The 18,276-nt window shown below is 43.1% G+C and overlaps 1 protein-coding gene across 2 annotated transcripts in view; it reads right to left on the bottom strand.

Annotated features, from left to right (window-relative positions):
• Window positions 1–310: 310 nt before the first annotated feature.
• The window catches only part of RXRG (retinoid X receptor gamma), a 60,212-nt gene continuing 42,246 nt past the window's right edge, over window positions 311–18,276 (bottom strand). The window contains exons 5-10 of one of the 2 annotated variants that reach the window (XM_055587210.1): window positions 10,691–10,851; window positions 10,447–10,576; window positions 9,054–9,186; window positions 7,658–7,749; window positions 6,047–6,152; window positions 311–755 (exon numbers count right to left, since the gene is read on the bottom strand). In XM_055587210.1, the coding sequence (XP_055443185.1) occupies window positions 608–755; window positions 6,047–6,152; window positions 7,658–7,749; window positions 9,054–9,186; window positions 10,447–10,576; window positions 10,691–10,851 (770 nt within the window). In that variant the 3' untranslated portion in view covers window positions 311–607. Of the gene's footprint in view, window positions 756–6,046; window positions 6,153–7,142; window positions 7,328–7,657; window positions 7,750–9,053; window positions 9,187–10,446; window positions 10,577–10,690; window positions 10,852–18,276 lie in introns of those variants that run through there. The other variant, XM_055587211.1, reaches the window with a different exon arrangement.

Here is an 18,276-nt window from a genome sequence, read left to right as displayed (position 1 = left end):
TATTAGTACTCATTATTCTTAGGAGTTAAAAAGCAAAAATACAAAAAAAACCAAGCTGACTCTGAAAGACAATGTTTCTTCCCAATCTCTCCAGAGGCTACCCCGGGGCAAAGCTGGCTGTGCCCAGCTTAGACTTGGGGCATCAAACGGTGAGATTTATGGTCTCAGGACCCCTGCCTCAACCCCTATTTATAACCTCCAATACCTTTCCTCCTGCATCTAAGATAACTTCCCTGCAGCATAATAATTCATCTTATGCTCCAAGCAGTGCCAACATCACATACGTTACTTTATTATGCATTCATTGGCTTTCCAAGGCAAGTGAAAAAATAATTTAAACCAATTATGTACAGAGGCTTGGTTAGTTTTCCCAATAACTTCCAGAAAGATCCCCATCCCCTTAGATAGCAAAGAAGGGTTACATTTAACATCTATACAAAACTCCACCTATAAAAGTCACATGTGTAGAAAGGTTTCTTTATTATAAGCATCACGTCTGGGGAATGGGCAGGGGTCAGGGTGGGAGGCGGAGGAGCATGTGCAGGGTGGGGTCCGCACACACCTGCCTGAGCTAGTCCTGTGCAGGGGGGCTGGGGGCTGGTGGGGTTCAGGTGGTCTGCAGTGGGGTCTCCAACATCTCCATGAGAAAGGTGTCAATGGGTGTGTCCCCGATGAGCTTGAAGAAGAAGAGGTGCTCCAGGCACTTCAAGCCGATAGAACGCAGGGCTGGGAGGCGCAGCAGCAGCTTGGCAAACCTGCAGGGAAGCGAGGAGACCTTAAGAACTGGGGGCTAGCTGCTGGCATGAGGCCTCTTGTTTGGTCTTCTTGACCAATCTATGGTTAGAAGAAAGAGCCTGAGAGAGGAATCTAACACAGCCGGAGAATCTCTAATCTGGGGGAGCTTCAGAAATAGGCTTGAGGTCTCATTTAGCTTCTTTAGATGGAGGTTGGATCCTGTGACCTCCTGAGGAACTCTTGACTTCTGTGGTCACATCCCAGAATTGCCCTCCGCACCCCCATTCATGCCAAGTGAGAGCTAGTCTGCTTGCGATGACTCACAGCACCAATCCTAACCACGAGATGTTCCTTACGTTCTTTGTGTTCAGAGGTTCCTGGGAAGATCTGCCCAAACACTTAGAGCACAGCACACAGATGTGCTGAATCCACAGGGGTTGTCACCATCGGGGAAGGTGCTCCAGGCATTCAAGCCACTGGAGCGTGGGGCTGGGAGTACAGCCACAGCTTGGTAAACCACGCATCACGCACTGCAATAGGCTCTGGGATCCAGGGGGAGCCCCTGCTCTCAGGACCAACAGTTCTGATCGCCTCACCAGACTATGCATTTCTTCACGACACACTTATGTTAAGCAATGTGACCTCAGTGTGCCTCAGTTACATTTTTGTTACCACTTTATAACCACTTTGTACATCAGCTTCTTCGTCTATTGCTTACCTTTGTTTTATTTTTTGCCTAAGAAATGTGGCCTTCTTTTTTAAATTAAAAAAATTTTTATTAAAAAATAGTTGATGTACAATGTTGTGTTAGTTTCAGGTGTGTGCAGCAAAATTACTCAGTTATGCATATGTATATATACATGTATATTCTTTAGCTTATTTTCTGTTATAGATTATTGCAAGGTATTTAATATAATTTCCTGTCCTACACAGTAGGTCCTTGTTGGTTATCTATTTTATATGTAGTAGTGCATAACTGTTAATCCCAAACTCCTAATTTATCCCTCCTCCCCTTTCCCCTTTGACAACCATAAGTTTGTTTTCTACGTCTGTGAGTCTATTTCTGTTCTATAAGTTCATTGGTATCACTTTTTTAGATTCTACATATAAGCAGTATCATACGATATTTGCCATTCTCTGTCTGACTTACTTCACTTAGCATGATAATCTCCAGCCACCATGGAGAACACCACGGAGGTTCCTTAAAACACTAAGGATAGGGTTACCATATGATCCAGCAATCCCACTCATGGGCATATATCCAGAGAAAACCATAATTCAAAGAGATACATGCACCCCAGTGTTCATAGCAGAACTATATACAATAGCCAAGACAACATAAATGTCCATCAACGGAGGAATGGATAAAGAAGATGTGGTACCTATATACAATGGAATATTACTCAGCCATAAAAAGAAGGAAATAATGCCATGTGCATCAGCATGGATGTGCTTACTAATTAGGAAGAGAGGGAGATAGGTAATAGTGGTCTCTGCCCCTTGTGGGCCCACAGTCTGTTAAGGGAGATAATACACACATGTACACACACACACTTATTCACACATGCCTCCCTCACATGTGCACACACACACCCTCATCACTCTCACACACAGATGTGTACACACACACTCACTCACACTCTAACCCACCCTTGCACACAGAAGCTTGCACACACACATATTCTCCTCCATCCTCATCTGCCTTCACACACTGTACAAACACTCAGGCACACAGGCACATGTAGACACACTCACACTTTTCTATAATTAAAGACCTTTAGTTGCAGGGCTCAACAAAGGGAGAGAGACTAGTATGTGAAGAATTAGCCTCATTCCAACATGTCCCTCAATCAAGCCACATTTCCAACCTGCTTCTGTGGCCATTCTTCATCTCTCAAAGTCCTTTTAGCCAATGAAGCTTATTTGTAATGTTATTTATGATAATGACCAGACATTAAATAACTTGACTCACAACTTTCAATAAAAAGTACAGGAACCAAAATCATGTTAGCCACTACAGCCTTAAATCAGCAACTTCTGGTTGGGCTGGATCCTCCCTGGCAGTCACAACATTATTTCATGAGAAATTTTCAAATTGGAATTTTGTTACTCCTTGAAAATGCATATAGGTCTATATTTGTGCCAAAAGAAGTTTTAAAGAAATGTGGCAATATAAGAAAAATAAAGTAGCACCATCTTAAGAGGTAAGAATTACCTTCTTATATGGAAAAATTAAAGGTCTATATCAAGGCCAGCACACACCTTCAAAATGTTTGATTAGGAAGCTTCTGAGTGCATCTGAATGGCATCGCCATGCTGTGAAGAGGCCATCAGATAAAGAAAAGGAGGCTGAGCCCCTGGTTGTGGCTCCGAATGGAAGTTTTATGGAATTAAGCAAAGGAAAAGGCTTTACACTTCTTTATAAAGTGTACAATTAGATTATCTCTGAAAATGTATTTTTTTTAACTCTAAAAAGGCCAAAGTTTCACAATATGTAAAATACTAGGCATTTTAGATGCAAACTATTATAGACAGAATGGATAAGCAACCTACTGATTAGCACAAGTAACTATATTCAATATCTTCTGATAAACCATAATAAAAAAGAATATATATATACAAACGTGTATAACTAAAATCACTGTGCTGTACGCAGAATTAACGCAGCATTATCAATAAAATACATTTTTAAAAATGCTAACCATGCTGGAACACGGCTGTCTCTGCCTTCTGCCCAGGTTTAGAAGCTGAGATCAAGCCTGGAGGAATAAGCACGCTCGCTAACAGAGCCACCGGGTGGCAGTCGCATTTCTCTCTGACAAGTTTGGCAGGAAGGCCTTTGAGGGTCCCTGCTGTGTGAGAGAGAACGTTCCTGCAAGCTCTGCCCTTTCCTGAGTTTTGGTCTCTGCTTTCTGGCTACAGGAAGCAGAGCTCAGCCCTGCAAGGTGTACTTCTGAAAAGTCTCCACGGAGGGGCAGCCCTCCACCACCGAGAAAATGGCCGTGACAGGCCCTGCGTGCCAGGAACACCGTCTGCCATTTCACAAACCAGAGGTAAGCAGCCTTTGACACACTTCCTACCTGGTTGAGCCAAGTAACATCCTGATGGACCTGCTCGGTCTCAGGGTGGTCACTGTCTCTCCAGGCTGTACTGGACATACCAGAGGTACCCTCTGCACCCACTTCCTGAGCCCCCAGGCCCTACTTCAGGCCAGGCAAGAAGTGTTGGCACTTCTCACTCGTGCCTGGAGGCAACTCAAGTCCCTGGCAGTCCCTTTCCTGGGAAAACAGGCAAGTTCCAAAGTTTTCAAAGTGACATTCATCAGAAACAACAATATGTCAACCACAGGGCAATGACTAGACACATTAGGGTCCATCTATCCTCTGAAATATTACAAAATCATTGAAAGCCAGAATTTTGGGCTAAGGGAAGAAAGTAGTACACTGAACCAAATGATTTCAGATCTGTAACTATACGTTTCTAGGTATACATATATGTATAAATGAAGCTACTAGAACTAGACCTCTCAAATTTACAATCAATATTATCCACTTAATTTTTTAAATACATTCATTTTTAATAGAGTTAATGTATTTTTTAGATACATTCATTTTTAATAATAAAAATAAATACATTTAAAAATACATTTTAGATACATTCATTATTCAAAAAAGCATGCTTGGCTTTTATAATAAGACAAAAAAACGAGTTTTGTTTTCTAAAGAGGAAAAGGATGAGTATGAGCTGTCCTAGTTCTAATGCCTGGCACACAACATGTGCACACACACAAAAAACCATGTGTGATGCTGCCTTACAGCTGGGAGATCCAGTGAATGGCACCAGTATTCTTGTGAGTTTTCAGTCAGCTTCTAAGGTCCAGAGGCTGAGCTGATGTTGGCAGCCAGGCCCTGCTTGCTGGGTAGAGTTTTTTCAATCTTACCCACTTTAGGTATAGGAGAGACTGCCAGGCACCCTCCAAAATCCACTCTCCCCTTCTTCCTTGGCATCTAGCTGCGTACATTCTCCAGATGAGCCGTGTGACCGAGTTTTAGCCAATGGAAGTGAGTGAAGGGAGATGGGCCCTTTCCAGGTCAAGGTGTTGCTCGTAGAGTCTCACCCCTGTGCCCCTCCTCCTCTGCCCCTCAACCATCAGCATACAAACACAACGTGACCAGGGGACCATGGAGCCCCGAGAAGGAGGAAACCTGGGTTCCCGAGCGATGGTGTGGAAAACAGTCAGTGCTCTAGACTGATTATCCAGCCAGGACTGATATGTGAGGAGGAAATACATTTGTGTTCAACTACGGACATTGGGAAACCTGTTGTCACAACATACTCTCCCTAACACACGAGGCCCGCACGTTTATTGTGCCAACAGGCTGGGTCCCACTCACCCACATGCATTCATTTCCTTTGACAAAAAAGCAGAGCTCAGCCTCTTCTAGACAACTGATAGGGGCTTATGATCCAGGACAAATGGGCTAAGAGAAATTAGATTTCATAGGGGAATAAAAGTCATCAGTGAGAACTGGGAACACATATAATTATTTCTAAAAACAAACTAATGCATTCAAAGGAGTTTATTTAGGTTTCATTTTCAGTTTTCTGTGAGATTTGTGGATCTTTTTCTCTCTTTTTAACTAGAGTTAGCAGAGTAAGGAAACTTTTATTCAGTTGTACTTGGGGGAAACATTTGGGAAAAGTATTCAACGACTCAGGAATATTGGCAGATGGTCTGAGATCTTCTGACCCATGTCCTCCTTTTCAGACAAGAAGTTCAGACCCAGGACCTTGCCAGAGCCTACAGATGGCGCCCTCAGGTCCAGCGGTCACCCCTCTTGGCTGCCAAAGCCTGTACCTTCTACTGCAGTAGGGCTCCCATTGGGGCGAAGCGGAAAGCCGTGCAGTCACATCGGAAAACACAGGCTCTTTGAAATCAAACACGCTTGTGTTCACATCTCACTACACCAGGCCCCAGCTCTGTGATCCCGGGCAAGTTCCTCACGCTTTCTGAGCCTTGAGACCTCTTTAGAAATTAGAGATAAGGACTTCCACAATTATTCATTCATTTGCACGTTCACTCAACATTTAAAGATGAGTATTACTTGCCAAGAATGGTGATAGGCTCTAGAGTGCTAGAGTGATGCCAGAGTGGTGAATGGTGGATGCACAAGAGAGACAAGACCTCCAGTTTCATGAAGCTAATGTTTGAGTAGCTTTGAGCTGGTTGTGAAAAAATCTAGACAGAGCCTGCTGACCATCACCATCCATCAACAGCTATGTTGTTAACATTCTTTCAGGACTCCCTCACCTGCCTGGTTGTTCTGGATACTTTTGCTTGGTGTAGGCCTCAAGGGTGGCATAGACCTTCTCTCGCAGAGTCTCTACCTCAGATGGGTTGGAGAGACCCTTGGCATCTGAAAAAGACAGCTGGTTAAACCTCTGGTTACACACCTCTGTGGAACACCCTGTTACAGAGGCTGTCCCCATTCATATAGGCCACCTCCAGTAGAGTTACTAGAGACACAGTGGATGAAGGACACTGTGAAATACACAGAGCTGGTGCTTTGTGCCTACCAATCTACCCAATAAACTCTTGAAGCAAAGGTATCCAGTGCTGACTCCAAGGAGGAGAGTTTCCTTTTATCTGGGCCATTGTACATATACAACCTTTACACATTTATTGACTAAGTGTGGGCTGAATGAAAAGACAGGGAACAAAAACCAGACATACCTATGTCCTGCTTCAACTAACTGATCACCTAATTCAAGAGATGAAGTGCATGCATCAGTTACTATGTAATTCTGAATACTCATCTTTCCTGACCCATGGCAGCCTCTGGTGAAAGCTGAGTCTTGCTCCTCCTTGCAATGCTTTTCCTCCTTGAGCCCCCAGGACATCATTCTCTGGTTCTTCCCTGTCTTACCCACTGCTCCCTTGCAGGCACCTTTGCTGTTTCTTCCTTTCCTCCACAAATTCTAAATGTGGCCATGCCCCAGGACTCAGTCCTCAGCCCTCTGCTCTGCCTCTGCTTACTCCCTGGATGAGTTCGCACCAGCCTGAGTTTTCCACGCTAGGTATAGGCTGACAGCTCTCAAATGTACATCTCTGGTCCTGCCTCTCCTCTGAACTCCAGAATCACATGAATAATTGCTTCCTGGACAGCCACTCTTGGACATCTACATCCATCTCAGAGTTTCACGTCCAAAGACCTGCTTCCTAGCCACCCACCCTTAGAATTTCCATTTCAGTCAATGAAAATTGTTTTCCAGTTGTTCAGGAAACAAAAATATTTAATGCCTCTCTTCCATATCCTATGTACAATCCATCAGCAAAATCCCATAAGTTCTGCCAAAAAATATATGCAGAACCTAACTACTATTTTTTTTTTTTTTTTTTGCATGGAAGTAGTTTACTTGAGGCAGTGACCCAGGGAAGAGGAGGGAGGGACTAAAAGAAGAAAAAGCAGAGAAAGAAGAAAAGCCAACACAAGAGTACATGATTGGACTGATCATGGCCATGGGCAACTGGGACTCATTCTCACAGGGACCCTCTAAGGAGGTATGTGGAATGTACTGCAGAATTGTCCACCTAGGGAAGGAAGATGGAAGCACTTATTTACTCACTAGTTTCTGTCACCCCTGGAGAACCTGACCACATTTTACCACTTCCTTTACTATCCTAGGCCTCTGTGATCTCCCACCTTCCCCACTGACCCCCAACATGTACACTCCATGCCCATTTGAGACACTTTTCAAGATGGCTCAAGGAGCAGAGGCCATGCAGAGGTGACTGTCCTCCCCACTGACAGGTCTCCTGGCCCTGCCTTCTCCCCTCTCTGTCTCAGCTGAGCTAGAGGGCCAAAGAACATCAGCGCACTGGGGGCTGACCAGGGAGGAGGGCAAAGCAAGACGCTGTCACCTGGGTTAAACAGCACGATGGCTCGCAGACACCCCAGCTCTGACTTATCCATCTGCATGTCCTTCATTTTGGAGACCAGCTCAGTCAGAACTCTGTTCACAGGAAACAATGACAGGTAATGAGAAAATCATGAGCACCAGACCAAAGGCTGATAAAATGAATGCAATCAATATTTATTGCGTACCCACACCCCCCCCCCACATTTTCCAGTCAATGCGCCAGGTACTAGGGGCACAGAGATGAATCAGATGCAGTCCCTGATCTCAAGAAGCTCACAGTTTAATCGAAGCAATAGACACAGAAACAGCACATAGCAGCAACACCAAGCCAGTGACTGACATAATCAAAGTCCCAGGAGGAGGCAGGGAACTCAGAGAGGGGGCTGGAAAAGCAGCCTAGAGGTTTTGGAAATTGGTAGAAATGCAACAGGCAAAGCAGGGCAAGGGCACTGCTTTTCTGGTGTTCACTGACACAGTAGAAATCTCCAGGCACCATCAAGAGGACTAAGTCCACTGAAGACCACGTGTGGAACATGTTGTGGGAAAAGGCAGGGAAGGAGTAGAGATGTCTTAGATCGACATGCATATGGCCCTGGAAGACCACTTAGGGGTTGGAAAGGGACCAAAGGTCCCCAGCACTGGGTAGAGACCATCTTCAAGCTCACCCTTCCCTTTCCTAGTGCATCTCCATCCTGTCAGCCCAAGTCATTCATCTCTACCCATTTCTCATCTCCTTAAATCACCTGGCTTAATTTCCCTGAGGGCACAGAATCCCAGACTGAGGCCATTGCTCCCTCAGCAGGCTTGTCCCAGGGAGATGCAGAGTCCAGCAAAAACCCTAGCTCATCTTTCCTGGACTCCTAAAGTCAGATTCTAAGCCTTCATTTCTGTCCCAGCCCTCTAAGATAAGCAGTTCAAACTCCCCACCCCTAATCATTCAGTCATGTCCAACTCCAGAGACGGTAGCCCGCCAGGCTCCTGTGTCCATGGGATTCTCCAAGCAAGACTACTGGAGTGGGTTGCCATTTCCTTCTCCAGGGGATCTTCCTGAGCCAGGAATAGAACCCAGGTCTCCTGCATTGCAGGCAGATTATTTACTGACTGAGCTATGAAGGAAGCCCAGTCTTACTAAGGTAATGTTAGTAACACCGTCTCTTCCTTAGAAACCCACAGGTTTTCATCTGCCAGTAACTCTGTTGGCCTCTGACCAGCTCTGTCTCCTCGAATCAACATTTCTTTTAATCACTTTCTCATTCCCCAGGTTTATGCTTTCATGTGCTTAATGGTCTCTGCTTCCAACCATATATGTACAGCTGCTTGAGCTATCCATTCTAAACACACATATGCACACACACACACACACACACACACACATGCTGGAAGCAGAAGAGAAACACCTGTCAAAGATGGAGCCAACCCCAGCGCTGTGGGCACTACTTCGGTGGACGTGTAATCCCGTGGCCAGAAGGATGCCATCCTGCACAGAAACCGAGCGGTGGGAAAAGGAGGCGATCAGCAGCTCATTCCACCCTGCAAGGATAAGGAGGTGGCCTTGAGGGAAACCTGACCGCACTCTCGCTTCATGGATAGTCATCCAAGGCATGTTTTATTATCCTTTGGAATAAAAGTAGAATCAGAAATCCAGTTCCAGACAATACTGCTAGTTAGTGAAGAAACAAATGATAAGACTGGGGTTTCCTGACTTGGGGCTATGCCCATCCCCCAGTTTCCCCCTATGCTGCCTAGAATGGTAGCTTGAGAACAAGGACTCTTTATCCCCCAGTCCATCAACAGATATGGATTGAACACTTAATGGGTAATAGTCACTATGTTAGCTGCCGTGGTGGATAAAGCAAGCATACCTTGCAGTCTCTGCCCCCAGGACCTGACAACCTAGTTTTATTTCTTTGGCATTGTCTAGTATCACCCAGCATGGCATGAAGCTTTCCATCGACACTCAGGGAACACTCATTATTTGATAGGAATGAAATGAGTGCACTGGCTTCCAAGGCTCAGCCAATCTTCATGAAATTTCTCTGCTGGCTCCGTGACAAAGAGGAGCTTTGGCATATGTCAACTGCAGTGTCCCAGAAATGGGAGGTGAGAGAGATTACAGCACATAGAATATTAAAATAGGAAGGGACCCTGGAATCCATCTAGTACCAGTCTGAGCAAAAATCTTTGGCTTCCCTCAGTTCATCTGTGAAATGGGAATATCTCTATTTTCCAATATCATAATAATAATGAGGCAGAGCTTCAGATTGTCTTCAGTAAAAACTATTTAACTCTCTTTGAAAATTAAATGCAAATTATAAAGGCTATGTGCAATTCGCATGGAAAAATAGTTCTTTCCTGGTCACTATAAGGATTCTAGGAAGCAGTTTAAGAACCCAATGGACAGAAAAGTCTCTGCTTCTTACTAACTTTCCTCTTTTTGAATTTTTATGTGTGTGTTTAAAAGTTATTTTTCTCTGATAATAAAATGCATGTCGAAACTAATACGAATTTCATTGTGTAAAAAAATTTTTAAGATCAAAAAAGAAAAAGTCTTATTCCTCCATTAACAAACTGTTTTGTTTGGGAATGAAAAGTTTGGGAGAGGGCCATCTAAATTTAAGAGATTGTAAGTAATATAAAAAAGAACAATCGCACATAGTATTATCCTGTCTCAACAAGATGCACCAGCTTGGATGGGTTCAACTCCACCAGGTCACTTGTTTTAGAACCCCAGGGGCAAAATGGCAACCCAAGTGCTTGTCCCAAGAAGAAAGGATCTTTGGTATCACTTACCTGCCCGGAGCAGAATGACTTGGTCCTCCAAGGTGAGGTCAGAGAAGTGGGGAATACGCTTGGCCCATTCAACGAGAGTAAAAAGCTGCTTATCAGCAGCATGGCATATATTGGTGACAGGGTCATTAGTCTAAAAAAGGAACAAAGTAATCTGAAGGGACAGATTCGAAGACTCAAACACGTCCCTTGCCCGTCTAGCCCCATCTAAGATATGGCAGCTGGATGGAGATCTAAGACCACCTACCGAATTCTCCGTGTTCATGTCACCATAGGATTCTGTCTTTGGTTCAACAGCAAGTTCAGCTTCCAGAATCCTCTCCACGGGCATATCTTCATGGCCACTGTTGGCACACTCTGCCTCACTTTCAGCCCGCTCCCGGCTTCTCTGCCTTTCTTCCTGCACAGCTGGCAGGGACAAGCAAGTGCAGGTGTTACCATGTGCCCAGGACAACAGTGGGAAATTTAGTTACCTCCCTAAGCCTCCATTTCCTCATCTGTAAAATGGGCATCATCATGGTAGTGAATCAGGACATTCTCCTTTTAACAGATGAAATCAAGAAAGCAGAGTGTTTGCTTATGCCTGTGCAGAAGTGTGGATTTTTCAGTCCATATGTTTTCCAGTTCATAATGGTGACCTCTCTAAGAAGTATGCATTTTAAGCTTTAATTACCTCCAATTCTGCCCTTTCTTTAAATGAACCACCGTCTCCTTGCATGCTGTATACCATGTCCTTTCTCCACCTGCTACCTCTAATAAACTATGAGCATGCAATAGTTAAGTAACAAGCACATTACTCTAAAAACTCCCTGTCAGATCCTATGCATCATCCTTGGCATTCACGTCCCATTAGGTCTGCCCCTAGTGCACTAGCCTGAACACAACATCACCTGAATCTGACTTGTCAGGGAAGATCTTTAGGGAGCCACGTGGGCATTTAGTAAGCAGAAGGGTGGAGGAATGTCACCTAGATGACATTTCAGAATCAGTAGATGATTTAGGGGATGAGGAAGGGTACACAGGCAGAGGGGAAGGCTGGAATTTTCTCAGATTCCCAAAACTTAGGGTTTTCATCTAGAACATTCTGGGTCTGTGCATGAGAATGTCAGCCAGACCCCTTCCCCAATTCTGTCCTCTTCATTGGGAGGACAGTCTCTATGAGGTTAGTTTCAATTCTCTCAAAAGCTTTTTTTTTCATCTTATTCCCAGTAGCAATATACAGAATTCAATATTAGCACACATCTTTTTAAATCCCAAGAATCAAGAAAAGTATACTCTAAACAGTGGCTAAGCGGGACCTCAGTGATAACTACTGCATCAGAGACTTCTACGTCTCAGCCCCTCTCCTTCCCTCCCCATCATCCACTTTCCCAGGCACCTCCTACTCTCTGAGGGCAGAAGGAGCTGCAGAGACTGCAGAATGAACTGGGACTGGATGCTGGACCTTTAGTTTGTCACGCAAGGGATATTATTGATCTGTCAAAGTAGGTCAGAAAAGGGTCTGCCTCACAGACACAGCTGATACATCACAGTCTCAAATAGAGACGCACCAAGAAGCCTCAAGATGAGAATAATACTCAGGGGTTGAGAGGGAATGAGGGTAGGAAGGAAGGAGTAAAGGAAGAAAAGAGAGATTAAAGCAAGGGATTAAGAAAAAGAAGAAACAGGAGAGAAAGAGAACAAAGACGAGAAAATAGCCGAAGAGCAAAAAATCATGTACTTGGAGTCAAATCTTTTTCAAAATGGGCCTGACCATTTCCTAGCTAGTAGCATCAGACATGTTACTCAGCCTATAAAGCCTCAGCCTCCCTATATGTAAGGTGGGGCTTGTAGTACTTAACCTAGATTGTTTTCTGTAGATTAAATGAAGTAATAATTTAAAAGTTAAAAAAGTAGCGTTTTTCCTCCCCTTGGTCTCCCTTTACACTCTTGGACTCTGCTCTGGTCCTCTCTCCATCCCCTCTTTAGACCTCATCCTCTCTCTCCTTGTTTCTCTTTTCCCCTCATCCTTTCTTTCTGTCTATTCTGTTAGCCCTCATTCACTGACAACATACAGAAACTCTCATATGTGTTTTTATATTCAGTTGGATTTGCTGGTTAAAGTTGAATGCCTCTTGTATTAATTTTTAAGATAGGTTAATGGGCTTCTATTTGTCTTAATTTGAAAAGATGGGAAAGCAACATAAGTTCCTTTTGTGGTCCTCAATTGATTTCTTCTATAGATTTGTAACACTCAAGGAAAATAACTTTCAAGCTTCAAAGAAAATAACCTTGGCTTCAGGGAATTAGATCCTAATTCTAATTCTGTCATTAATTGAGTGATCCTTTTCTAGTCACTTCTTTTTGTGTGTGTGCCATGAATCTTCCTGTCGTCAGTAGGAGTCCAGTATCTCTGGTTGGAGGAAATTCTCTGTGGACAGACATTTTGAGCTACTGCTACTCCATACATCAGGCTACATTTAGAGGACAGAGGGATCTAAAACAGGATTATTCTTTAGTCCAACATATATCTATTGGGATGTACTAAAATAGTCAAAATTTATCAAGCTCTTTCTCTGTGTCAGAATTGTGCTCAACATTTTTCATAGATTATATGTCATTTAACCCTCTGAAGAGCTATGAACCACAGAGAAGTTAGGTGACCTGTCTAAGGTCACAGAGCTAGAAAATGATGAAGTCAGCATTGTAGATAGACCTAGGCTGGCTGGCTGAGCCTACCTCTAACTCCTCTTTACTACCTCCAAGGCTGTAGCTGGTTGGATTAATAAACCCACAGGGATATCAAATGCTGCCTAAATTGCCTCAAAATAATCCATTCTCTTACTACCCAAACCACATTATATGACCCAAAATTGTGGAAACAGAGTACCCCAGAACTCTGAGGACTGTTTGGTGGCCTGGATGCCAGAGGGTCCCAGGCCTATAGCAGCTCTGCCATTGGCTTGCTATGTAAGCTTAGGCAAGACTCTAGCCTCTCAGAACTTCTTCTTCTTTCAGAAAATAAATGTGTTACATCAGACAACAGCAAATGTCCATTTCAGCTTCACCCCAATATGTATCCTGATCCCAGACAGGTGAGTTCTGAGCCCACCCCAGTTTTATCTCTTCTATCTGTCCATCTCTCTAGTCATATAAATTCCATAGTATCACTCAGTTATCTGCTCCAGAATTTCATTATTCTTGTCCACAAGAAGGTGTATGAACTGAGCCCTAAATGTTGCAAATAAAGACCAGAAATTATAGTGGCAAAGGGAAAGCTGTCCAGTCACTTTTTTAAAGTGACATTTCATATAGTGAGAGAAGGAACTGATTCATATCTTCACCTTCTCTTTGTCAAGGTAAATAGTATGAATTCCTTTAGTAATTTCCAAAACAGCCCTTTTCCACTCCTAATTTTTAATGATTCAGCTTTTCATCACTCTTGTTTCACCACATTATTTTTTTAATTCAGGAACCAAAACTGGACCCAGTTTTCTAATAATGAATCAGAATACTAGGTTTAAAAGAATCTAGAGCCTATTATACAGAGTGAGTAAGTCAGAAAGAAAAGGACAAATACCATATATTAACACACATATATGGAATCTAGAAAGATGGTACCAACGATCCTATATGCAGGGCAGCAAAGGAGACACAGACATAAAGAACAGACTTTTGGGCTCAGTGGGGGAAGAGCGTGGAATGCGTTGAGAGAATAGCATTGAAACATATACATTACCATGTGAAAAACAGATGATCAGTGCAAGTTTGATGCATGAAACAGGGCATCCAAAGTCAGTGCTCTGGGATAACATAGAGGGGTGGGGGTGGGGGGAGGTGGGAGGAGGGTTCAGGATCAGGAGGACACATGTATACGTATGGCCAATTCATGCTGATGTATGGCAAAAACCATCAAAATATTGTAAAGTAATTATCCTCCAATTAAAATAAATAATTTTTGTATAAAAATGACAGCCCAGGCTGTTATAATCCACATGTCCTTGTTTGACTTACTTTTTTAAAATAAAGAATCACATTTCCCATAGTTTTCTCCATGAACCACTCTGACCCTAATTGAGCCAGAAATATTTAGGTTGAGTTTTGAGAGACAGAATTAGACTGTGAAGCAATAGAATCAAATGTAGGTGATTTTCAGTAGCAATCACACTCTATGCTTATGGGAGACACACTTTGGGGTCATTAATTTAATGTTTTGACTATCACAGTGGTGGAAGCTACAAAGAGTGAGTATCAATTCTATGCTTGTGAAGAGAAGACAGTCTCTACCATCTGATTTTTCACATCACATGTTCCAGTCTAGAAAACTGTTGACCCCTCTACAGCAAGTATGACACAAACATAAAGTAGACACCCAGTTAATACATGATGAATGAATGACTGAGCAAATGAATCATTTAGAAGCATCTGAAATTACTAAAACATCTGACTCCAATATTTAGTTTAAACCACTCATTGATTCTCTCAACAAATATTACCTAAATATCTACTATGTGCTAGTCACTGGTGATACAGCAGTGGGGGGTAGGGAGGCAGGAAAAATACCCCTGCCTTTTTGGAGACAGGCAGTAGACAAAATTTAAATATGTGTTCAGTTCAGTTCAGTCGCTCAGTCGTGTCCGACTCTTTGCGACCCCTTGAATCACAGCACACCAGGCCTCCCTGTCCATCAAAAACTCCCGGAGTTCACTCAGACTCACGTCCATCGAGTCAGTGATGCCATCCAGCCATCTCATCCTCTGTCGTCCCCTTCTCCTCCTGCCCCCAATCCCTCCCAGCATCAGAGTCTTTTCCAATGAATCAACTCTTTGCATGAGGTGGCCAAAGTACTGGAGTTTCAGCTTTAGCATCATTCCTTCCAAAGAAATCCCAGGGCTGATCTCCTTTAGAATGGACTGGTTGGATCTCTTTGCAGTCCAAGGGACTCACAAGAGTCTTCTCCAACACCACAGTTCAAAAGCATCAATTCTTTGGCACTCAGCTTTCTTCACAGTCCAACTCTCACATCCATACATGACCACAGAAAAAACCATAGCCTTGACTAGACGGACCTTTGTTGGCAAAGTAATGTCTCTGCTTTTCAATATGCTATCTAGGTTGGTCATAACTTTTCTTCCAAGGAGTAAGCGTCTTTTAATTTCATGGCTGCAATCACCATCTGCAGTGATTTTGGAGCCCAGAAAAATAAAGTCTGACACTGTTTCCACTGTTTCCCCATCTATTTCCCATGAAGTGATGGGACCAGATGCCATGATCTTTGTTTTCTGAATGTTGAGCTTTAAGCCAACTTTTTTACTCTCCTCTTTCACTTTCATCAAGAGGCTTTTTAGTTCCTTTTCACTTTCTGCCATAAGGGTGGTGTCATCTGCATATCTGAGGTTATTGATATTTCTCCCGGAAATCTTGATTCTAGCTTGTGCTTCTTCCAGCCCAGCATTTCTCATGATGTACTCTGCATAGAAGTTAAATAAGCAGGGTGACAATATACAGCCTTGACGTACTCCTTTTCCTATTTGGAACCAGTCTGTTGTTCCATGTCCAGTTCTAACTGTTGCTTCCTGACCTGCATACAGGTTTCTCAAGAGGCAGGTCAGGTGGTCTGGTATTCCCATCTCTTTCAGAATTTTCCACAGTTTATTGTGATCCACACAGTCAAAGTCTTTGGCATAGTCAATAAAGCAGAAATAGATGTTTTTCTGGAACTCTCTCGCTTTTTCCATGATCCAGCAGATGTTGACAATTTGATCTCTGGATCCTCTGCCTTTTCTAAAACTAGCTTGAACATCTGGAAATTCACGGTTCACGTATTGCTGAAGCCTGGCTTGGAGAATTTTGAGCATTACTTTACCAGTGTGTGAGATGAGTGCAATTGTGCAATAGTTTGAGCATTTTTTGGCATTACCTTTCTTTGGGATTGGAATGAAAACTGACCTTTTCCAGTCCTGTGGCCACTGCTGAGTTTTCCAAATTTGCTGGCATATTGAGTGCAGCACTTTCACAGCATCATCTTTCAGGATTTGAACTAGCTCAACTGGAATTCCATCACCTCAACTAGCTTTGTTCATAGTGATGCTTTTTAAGGCCCACTTGACTTCATATTCCAGGATGTCTGGCTCTAGGTGAGTGATCACACCATTGTGATTATCTTGGTCGTGAAGATCTTTTTTGTACAGTTCTTCTGTGTATTCCTGTCAGATAGTAATAAATGCTGTAGGAAATAAACTGGGAAGTATTAGGGGTGGTTGATGTGATTTGAGTCATTGTAGTCAGGCAAAACTTTAAGAAGTTGACAAGTAAAGATATGAAGGAGAAGTGAGCCACACAGATACCTGGGAGAGGGCAGTCTGAGCAGACAGAATAGTAAGTGTAAAGCCCTGAGGCTGGAGCAGAAAGACAGGGGGTAGACACACCATGTACAGACTTGACATCATAACCAGGATTCTGCCTTTTTTCTAAGTAAGAAGTGAAGGCACTATAGCGTTTTGGCGAAAGAAAGGCTTCACCTGACCCACTTGTTCAAAGACTTGCTCTGGTTGCTTTGATAAGGAGAGACTGAAGGAAGATGAAGATGGAAGCAGGCAAACTTCTTAGGAGGATATTTGTATTATTACAAAAAAACAAAAAACAGTGGCTTGGCAATAACAGTAAAAATGGTGAGACATGGAAAGGTTCTTAACATATTTTGAGAAAGAGACAAGATTTCCTCACCCATTGAATGTGGTGCATGAAAAAAAAAAAGAGGTGTTCAATGGCTTTTGATCTGAGTAGCTGAAAAATGGCTATTTCCTAAAATGGGGAGAACCATATGATGAACAGGCTGAGAGGGCAGGTGTGGGTCTGTCAATTTGAGATTCTTGACCGATATCAGAGTGAGATTCCCCCCTTCGTTCCATAGTGCCTTCTTGCCCTGGTAGGAGAAGAGATGTGAGATGAGCTCTGACCTGGAAGTAAGAAGTTCCAGTCTCTGTTTATCACCTGTCCTTGGGACCTTGGGAAACTCACTTCATCAATCCAAGTCTATTTCCTCAGCTATAGAATGGTTAGGTAAAGAAGCTGCCTTCAGTGCAGCAGACCCAGGTCCAATCCCTGTGTTGGGAAGATCCCCTGGAGAAGGGAATGGCTACCCATACCAGTATTCTTGCCTGGAGAATTTCATGGACAGAAGAGCCTGGTGGGCTACAGTCCATAGGGTCACAAAGAGTTGGATACAAGTCAGTGACTAACACTTTCACTTTCAGAATGGTTAGGGTTATTAAGTTATTCTTAATGGCCACCTCCATCCCAAACATTGTAAGAGTGCCATTTTTTCCTTGCTGGTAGGATTCTTTCCTATAAGGGGTCCAAACCCTTTTTTCACTGGATCTTTTAGCCAGCCTCCCCTCTCCTCATAGAAGAGAAGTTTTTTAAGAATAAAGAGTCACTTGGGAGAGACCAAAAAATGCCTTGTTCCCATTTCTGAGAGGCTCTTGACTCTTGAATCTATTAAGATTTACCATTTACACCCTGTACCTCTTGAGTTCACCAGCTAATTAACTTCTTGATTTGATTTATTTGTGTTACTTAATGGAAAGACTTTTTGATCTTGTAAATAAACAGAAAGCATGTTCAGATTTTTTTCCTTACGACAACCCAGCTAACCTACCCTGTAAATTTGAAACATTTTAAAAGTACACAATGATGATCTCTCTGAATGAGAAGGCTGTCTGATTATTGGTAATGCCAATAATCCCCAAACACTTTGGAATACACCAATCTCAGAGGATTTATAGCAGACCAAGGTTATAAAAGCCCAGAGAGATTAATCAAACCAGCAGGCTTCCCCAGGGTGAGGATTAG

Source organism: Bubalus kerabau, chromosome 6, assembly GCF_029407905.1.
Source record: "Bubalus kerabau isolate K-KA32 ecotype Philippines breed swamp buffalo chromosome 6, PCC_UOA_SB_1v2, whole genome shotgun sequence".
Lineage (NCBI taxonomy): Eukaryota > Metazoa > Chordata > Mammalia > Artiodactyla > Bovidae > Bubalus > Bubalus kerabau.
The sequence above is the reverse complement of the archived record's forward strand: the minus strand, read 5'-3'. Positions and strand labels throughout refer to the sequence as shown.